At 43.6% G+C, this 8,576-nt stretch overlaps 1 protein-coding gene across 4 annotated transcripts in view; it reads left to right on the top strand.

Moving 5' to 3' along the window:
• The window catches only part of FoxP (forkhead box transcription factor P), a 116,902-nt gene extending 109,109 nt beyond the window's left edge, over window positions 1–7,793 (top strand). For 3 of the 4 annotated variants that reach the window (XM_022840301.2, XM_086970076.1, XM_086970074.1), the window contains exons 6-10: window positions 94–227; window positions 2,480–2,594; window positions 2,712–3,005; window positions 3,250–4,224; window positions 4,964–7,793. In XM_022840301.2, coding sequence (XP_022696036.1) covers window positions 94–227; window positions 2,480–2,594; window positions 2,712–3,005; window positions 3,250–3,510 — 804 coding nt within the window. In that variant the 3' untranslated portion in view covers window positions 3,511–4,224; window positions 4,964–7,793. The remainder of the gene's footprint in view (window positions 1–93; window positions 228–2,479; window positions 2,595–2,711; window positions 3,006–3,249; window positions 4,225–4,963) is intronic. The other variant, XM_086970075.1, reaches the window with a different exon arrangement.
• Window positions 7,794–8,576: the final 783 nt, after the last annotated feature.

Here is an 8,576-nt window from a genome sequence, read left to right as displayed (position 1 = left end):
TATGGAAATGTTATTTATATTTAGCGATATGCGAAATTGACTCCCCGCCGAGATCGTCGTGAACAGGTTAAACAATGCGTTTCCTCTCCACAGAATGCGGTGAGACACAACTTAAGCCTTCACAAATGCTTTATGCGCGTAGAGAACGTTAAGGGGGCGGTCTGGACTGTCGATGAAATCGAGTTCTATAAAAGAAGACCGCAGCGTCTTCAGGACCGGATCGCCGGGTAAGACTTCGCCTCAGATCCACCCTGTCCAGCGCGGACGGAGGCACGGACGAGGCGGGGTCGGGACCCGGACTTGTGGCTCAGAACAAGAACGATAACAGATCGCACAAGACACGCGACGCTCTACAAACGTACATGCAGATATATATACACGCACAACTACACTCAAACTTACATCTATTCCAAAACATAGTCTCTTCATCGATCTTTCTCCATATGGCGGCGAGTAAAAGACAGACGGGCATGCTTTTCAGAGAAATCCCCTCCTTTACCCTACTACTCCCACCGGGGTACTGCACTCGGTAGGCTAGTATCTTTCAATAGGCTTACTTAGTCTACAATGGCAGTCACACTACATACAGTAATACAGAGATCGTGGAAGATGGAGGCGCAAAAGAATAACGATGATGATGATTATGATGGTGTCTGTCCGAAAAATAGGTCAACAAAAATAGGAATATTGCTCGTTACGTTTTTCATTTCACAGTTTTCGATTGCATTGACTTCGTCTTTCATCACTAACCTTTGTGTGAAGCCTATTAGGTCTTATGTATGTATTTTCGTTCTCTCGATATCACTCGGTACTGTTCACACCTGCCGTATTCGCTATGCACAGAACGCCATTCGTACGAATCTTTCGCTGCACAAATGCTTCGTGCGCTATGAAGACGATTTCGGCTCATTTTGGATGGTGGACGACAACGAATTTGTCAAAAGGCGCCATCTCAACCGCGGGCGACCGAAGAGGTTTGGCCAGAGCAACCCGCAGGGTGTCGTAGAAGGGTCGCGGAACGACGGGCCCCCTGAAGGGAACTCTGAGTAAGGCATAAAGACAATAAAATTAAGTCTAATCGAGCGGTCCATAGGATCGAGTTCGTTCATGTTTTCAATACATTCTATTCTTCGTCTGTTGACTCCTGTTCCTGTTGGATACGAACGAAACTTTCTTGGCCGAGGAGAGCATTGCCGATTGACTCCTCGCTGTAAGCGCGGTCGCGTTAGGCCACCGCTAGAACCTCGCATTAGGCGGGCACGCATCGACGACGATAACGGCTAACCATCTATGAATTATAACCCGCGAACATTTAAAAAGCAAGCAACCATATGAAGCTGCGTATGCCGGCGTATGTTTCATGCATCTACGACAGAGTTGTCCGTTCCCTGTATTCATGGAATCGTACGATCCTCTACTCATGCATGCCCCCATCATTACATGACCCAATCACCTTGGAAACTTACTTAGTTACTGTTTATTTTTATTGCATTTTGTAGAATCGTGAAATTACACACGTATTACAATTGTTATTATGCAAAGTTGCATTTGCTTTGTAGTGACAATGGAACCAGTCACAGTAGCACTATTGGAGGTAGTTCTTTGTAGAGTTCAAGAGTTATTCATTTCGAAGCGTTCATCCTAGAACCTGTGGGCCTCTAGGAACTTCTTTCATTTACTGAAAAATTCGTACACGTTCACGCATACTGGTACACGTCGTAGATACGTATCTCTCAGTTCCCGCGATAACACATTCACGTATTCAACACGTCTAAGATATCTGCGAGATGAGGCCAGATATATTTGCCGCACACGTAGAGACAGTAGCACTGAGACACCTAATGCCCTGTTGTCGACTTGCCATATATGACGTGTAGTGACGCTTTTGCAGGATTAGCATACGTTATTTCCCGTACATATATTATAGATATGCTATAGAATTATTACTGTAGAGCCAGTAAAAAGCATGCTTGCTTCACCACCCATCCATATCGCTGTCGTGCCTGAAACCTACCCATGTTCCCAGCTGTTCACAGCCACTAGTCCGAGGCCCCGACCTCGTCAGGTTTGTGTAGTTTCGCAGAGAGACAGGTAGTAGCTAGTACGACCTGGTTGTAGCTGTCGTAGCTTTTACGACGTCAAAATACTACGTGTCGGCTAGCGACGTCGTAGAAAAATAGTGAATTTGACAGATCGTAGCCGATCTGACATAAAGTAGTTGTACGCCTTGTATAAAATTCAACTAGATATCGTAGCAAGGTCACTGTACTGTGATATCAACAATCCAGCATTAGCCTCTAATAGAGAAAAAAATCAGAAAGCAGTGGTATGATAAGTAAATTGTCGTTACGGCAAGGGGTACAAGTAATTCTTCTTAGCTTCTTTTTGGGTTGAAGAAAAATCTCTTTGACTTTCTGAATTAGCGGAATGAAAACGACTAGCAGAGAGAACTTTCTAACCCAGTGTACGTTCCATGCAGAGCCGGTGACGAGCAGATGTCCCCAGGAGGCGGCCCTCAGAGGGGCCCGTCCTCCAGACAAGCCCGGAGTCCAACAATGAACAGTAGTATTTACGGCGACCTCAACTCGCTTCATGTAAGTAACGTCAAAAAAAATCATCAAGTCAACTACTGCTGATTTTCGAAGCGCTTCGGGTAGCACCACTCTTACAATCATTCCTAACCTACTCATAACTTCTTTTTACCGTTGCAGGGAGTCTTGGATAGCCCCTTATCAGGCTTTCTTCAGGCGATACAAGCAGGTGGTTCTCCCTCGATATCAGGGTCCCCTCTGCTTTCTCTGCCACCCACCTCGTCCGCGCTTTCGGCTGTAAGTGATGCCGAGCGCCTGATGATGTCCATGATGGAATTAGGCCGGCACGATATCGTAAATGCAGGGAGTATTGCAAGTGGCCACAAGGGTGCGCCTAGCCCTCTCAGCTTACTGACAACGTCGAACGGCGCTTCCGTCCACACCAGCCACTCGGACAAACAGAGTATCAAACAGGTTCGTACCTATGATACAATATACAAAATATAGACGATATGTATGTGTTCACACGAAATGCTGTATCATTGTTGCGGGAAAGCTGGACGTTTCCTTATCAGAAAAGCCCTTACAACAAACCCGCCCCGTTATAGTCCGTGTATTCATGATTCTAATTGGGATTTATTACAAATCTGATCGGGTCGTTCCACCTAATTGAACTCTCGTTACGCTTGTGTTTTTTTCTCATTTTTTTTTATCCCAGGAACCGATGGACAGCTCAGTGGGCGGACCGGATAGCCCTCCAGCATCGGGGAGCGACCCCCGATCACCGAGGTCTCCCCGATCCCCGCGGTCACCTCAGCCTACGATCACCGAGCCGTCTTCGGACAATGAAAAGGATGACAAGGACCTGGACGAGGATATGCCCCTTCAATTGCCACTACACAAAGAGTTCCGTGAGGGCCCCGCACCCGACGCCGAGGCCGAGGACCTGTCGCTTGCCTCCGAGCCAAACAACTCGTGAAGTTTAAGGCGGTTCATGGCCATCATTAGCACCAACACAAGCACACGAGTGTGACTAAGTGACGTGCGTACGGCCAGTGCAAAGCAATCGTTCGTGCCAGCCCGTGGCAGGGGCGGCAATAGTAAAGCAAAATAATTACGACTATAAAAGAAGACAACTACAAGTAATTACTATTATTATTATATTAAATTATGATAATACGAGAAACGAATCAGGAGCAAGCGACGAACGTAATAAGGACTATAAACAAGCGTACTACACGAAGATGCTTTGAAAACGGGACTCTCCGGGACTCGGCGAGTTGAGACTGATAGCGCCAAATCGACTCTACTAATTCACCAATAATGATAAAACAAAAGAAGAAAAAAAAAAAAGAAAAATTATGAGATCAATGCGACAACACTGCAACCAATCACACCACAGCTATTCTGTTAACAGAGCTCTGAACATCATCCAAAACGGAAGAAGGGAAACCCGTATGGCGAACATTCGAGTGGGTCCGTGCGCGCTAAATGTGACACCGCTAACTTAAATGAGACAACCGTACGTGCTAGATCCAACACGCTATGATATAATATGGAAATAGAGAATATTCCCACCAACGACGAACGAATTACACTGCGGTTGAGTGCGTCACGTAAACAACGGCGGGCAGGATGACAACAATGACCAGACATCACTATAGGATACCAGGATTCGGTAACTTTGGAAATTGTGATTATCTGTTTATATATATATATATATATATATATATATATATATATAATATATATATATTATTATTAACAGCGAAGCGAGAATATTGATCAACAGGAATTTTTTAAAGTCGATCATAGTATTCATTCAAATTATAAGTTAGCAACTTGTTGATAACTCATTGAAGGATTGGCGCAGATGGTACGGTACACGAAAACAGATGGCAATTAGTTCTGTTGGACAAAGGAAATAGCAGTCAAGAAATAACGTTAAAAAAATGCGACTTCATTCGCAGGCAGAACACTGGTTTTCTGGGTTAACGTTGGTTGATTGATTGATGTTTGTGATGTGAAGAATAACTTTAGTTATGAGCAGTTAGCTGGTGGAACTTTGAGCAAGGATTTACGAATAACCTTGAAATCGATAATGGGTTCAAGTAAATTACCGCTCATCGAAACTCAGACCCTGACCAAGTTAGCTTTTTCTCTTTGTTTTTAATTATATATGATGAAAAATTGCTATATCTATCATGTCTAATTATAACGAATCAATTAACGATTATAATAATAATTGCTGTATAATTAATATTATAAAATATCTCAATATACTAGTAGCAATAGTATTCAAATTGTAAACGAGGTGGCGACCTGAAGGACGTGACCGTTTAAAGAATACGTCACGAAAATAGTGCGAAACGAACAGAGGAAGAAATCTTTCAAGTACCCCAATAATTATCATAACATTGTGTTCGATTAAGCATGCGCACCCATGACCGAAAGTGTTCTTGCCCAAAGTCGTTGGTGCGGAACACGATGTTTGTGCAGGGACACTGGCGTTATCGTCGTGCGATCGTTTCATTTGACGCTGCTATCGGTGTAGTCGTTGGCTGTTATGAACGCCGGCGCCGTCACGTTTCTCGAGTCAAACTGCAAAAGATGCAAAGACCCAGATGCTCATGGTGGAAGAAGATAGAGGTGAGGTTCAGGACCGGCTGGTGACAACCAAATAACGACTCGCCGACAGCAACGACACGGAAGTCCTATTGATACTATTGTAGATGCTGGAAGTTACGAACGTATGCGCCACATTCGTACACCATACCGTCGAGCGTGCTGCACAAACGTATATGGGCAATACACTGTGCTGGTAACAGTATTTAATTCTGTTGTATTTTCTCTATATATTGTGGTTGGGCCGCGAGGAAGCCAACACGCCACCCGATACTTAATTAGCAATAGGAAAATTAAAAAGAAAAATACTTGAACGACGTGACAGAGGACGGTCGTGATTCATTGAGATTTCAAAGCGAAGACAGAGACAGAGTTATATTCTTTCACCACATACACACTCAAATAGCTTCCACTCAAATCATATATTAAGTGATGTAGATGCGTCCAAGACAATGTATCTGAACTATAGGAGCAATTCTCCTTAGATCATAGAGCAAGCTGCAAATTTAAAGACAGAATATGCTACGGTATAATCGAAATTTCACGCACTGGTGTCTATCTATTCGGTATCTCAATGCTTCCGTCTATGTCAGACTTCCACACGAACAAGAATAACAGAAAAGCTACAATTTCGGACTGACGCGCTGGTACTCAACCTCTGTTGTTCAGCGCCAAAAAGTCACGTTTTCACGTTCCTCTGTACGTATGTCTGGGTCTATAGCCGAAATTTCGACGTTTTTTCGGCGAAGACCAAGATCTCTCGAAAATGTGCGGCGTGTTTCTCATTTTTTTTTTTGTTCGTTTATCGCCTGGCGGCATCGTCTTTTTTCCAGTGTGAGTTGTGTTTAGGTGGGACGATGTCGATCGATGGTATTCGTTCGTTTAAAGAAAAACAAAACATAGGTGCCAGGCGCCGACGGTGAGCGCGCAGCAGGCGGTGGTCCAGAGAGCAAATGTACGGATAGTCACATCGCCAACCCTTCGCTGCGTTTCCCAACGGCCAGAAGCACTAACTATACAGAAGGATCTGTGTGTGTGAGCGTTTGTGTGAGTACTTTACTTGTGAAATGCGCGCGCGTTATCATTCGAACATCGACGAACGCGCTCGTCTTGAATGGGCATTAGCTGTGAACGGGAACCGTAGGGTACCGCCGAAAGGGGACATGGGGTCATCATATCAGAGGCCAGCACCCTTAAACATATCTCCAGGGCGTCGTCCACAGCCACCGGCTGGTCCCTCTGAACGTGGGGACCTGCGGAGGCCGATGACGTCCCGCGCTGTGTATAGAGAGAGAAAAAAAGGCCCTCTAGATAGGACTAAAGAAAAGAGAAAGCTAAAGAAAGAAAAGAGAAGATACGAAGCAATTATGGAACGAAAAAATTACCGGTGAAAGAGGATTATGATGATAATAAATACGATTGAAATGTCGATTTATGATCATAAGAGATAAAATAAAGGGCAAAAGAGAGAGAGAGAGAAAGAAAATATCAAAGAAAAATAAAGATAAGGTGAGACACGATAAAATAGTAAACAGATAACGGCATACTAGTAAAAAAACGAGATAAATAAAGATAAAACCGCTAAATGATTTTACTAGCGGACCCGTGCAGCGTAACGATCATGTCCGAATGCGTCCGTCGGCCGGGAGTCGAGCCACTTCTTAGATCCAACAACATTAGCTATTAATCACGAATATTTTAAGATCCCTGGCTTCCAACTTCTATCGCCCTCAACTAAAGCTTTACCCCTTTACCCCGATTTCCTAATCTCCCCGTGCAATATACCAATGATGTGGATGAAGAAGATAAAGTAGTAGTACTAGTTATAGTGGCGGCACAAGAATGATGTGTCTCTTCTCAACTAACGTCCATTGACAGGACCACCTTCGCCTCAATCCCCGCTTTTTGGTCGAAAGTTGAATCTAAGTGCACGCTGGTTGGTGCAGACGCGAGCAGGTCTGCTGTGACAACCTCCTGTCTACAGCTATTCTCACTGTATTATACAATTAGTCTGCATATTTAGCGCATCGTTTGGGGACTTTCTGTCGTTTTACCGGTTGTTTCTCGTCGTAGCAGTAGCAGTATTGGAACTTATCTACTCTTTCGCGCCATAACTTCCCCTCCGTGAACTTCCGTCGGCCCATGGGGTTCGAATTTGACGTCCTATCAAAGTGCATCGCATCGTCCTGATTCAAAAAACGGCTCAACATTTCTTTTGCACCCCAGTTCGCGCATTTCGTCGAGAAGAGCGACTCCCGATCCGAAGGACGCAAACCTTGTTACCCGTGCGTGCGGACATGGCGGAATTTGGCCGACCGTAGAAAAAAGAGCCTCCGCTATCTCGCATCGATTGTGTAAAACTAATAGAACTATTAATATATAGTAGATAGTATGTAGGAAGCAAAAATGGGCAAAAAAGAGAAAGATACGAGTACATGTGCGCGTGAATCAAGTGACTAATAACGATGATGATTATGACGATGATGCTAATTATAATAAATATAACAATAATGAGAAGAGTGAACTATAATAATAATAATAACGATAATAAATAAACTAATAATAATAATGATAAATACACACGAATACATACGCGAATATAAGGCAGACACGAAGGCAAGCAAAAGAAAAGAAAAATGATGTTAACGTCAAATCGCATATGATAAAGGCGGCGCTCGATGGCGCAATAGCAGAAGAAGGTATAGAGAAAAACTGGTCGTAAAACTAGCTGAGATGTGAGCTCTTCTAGTTAAGATCGAAAAAAAAGGCGAGAAAAGGTAAAAAGGAAACAACGTAAATGATGAAAATGTGAGAACAAGCGAAACCATTGAGCGACAGAAAAAACGAGCGATTGAATAAGAGCGAATGTCAGAAAACTATCGAGGATGTCGTATATCGGGGGTAAACGACACCACGATAATAAACACACTGTGAAACAGTGGGGGCATGTAGAACATTATATTATTATTAATAATAATATTCTGCAAATGAGGTCGTAGGCAACATCTAACACCCTTGGGTCTCGTAAAAGTAGGGCGCGCTTTATGCGGATGTAATAATGAAAAACCAGGGGCAAACAAACTGAAAATCACATGACTGTGAATGAACGAACTTAGACCGAGAAAAACCGAGGACATACAGGATACACAGGGGCTTGGGGCTTGTAGACGAAGGACAGGAGATGAGATGGATTATAGTAAATGTCCCTAATGACATTAATGATGAAATGGATAATATTGACAATGCTGATGAGATAATAATGATGATATAATGGAAATTCATAATGATAATAATGGTAATACTGATGAAAACAGACATCAACACAAGCAACAGCAGTCGAAGCTATCTGCTAAAAGCTCGGCAGCAGTGGCGACCCCCATACGTTGATGAGATACGTTGATTGCCCCACGTTGATTGACT

This window comes from Varroa jacobsoni, unplaced genomic scaffold (genome assembly GCF_002532875.2).
Source record: "Varroa jacobsoni isolate VJ856 unplaced genomic scaffold, vjacob_1.0 scaffold_857, whole genome shotgun sequence".
Taxonomy (NCBI): domain Eukaryota; kingdom Metazoa; phylum Arthropoda; class Arachnida; order Mesostigmata; family Varroidae; genus Varroa; species Varroa jacobsoni.
Note: the sequence above shows the minus strand (reverse complement) of the source record. Positions and strands in the feature narration are given on the sequence as shown.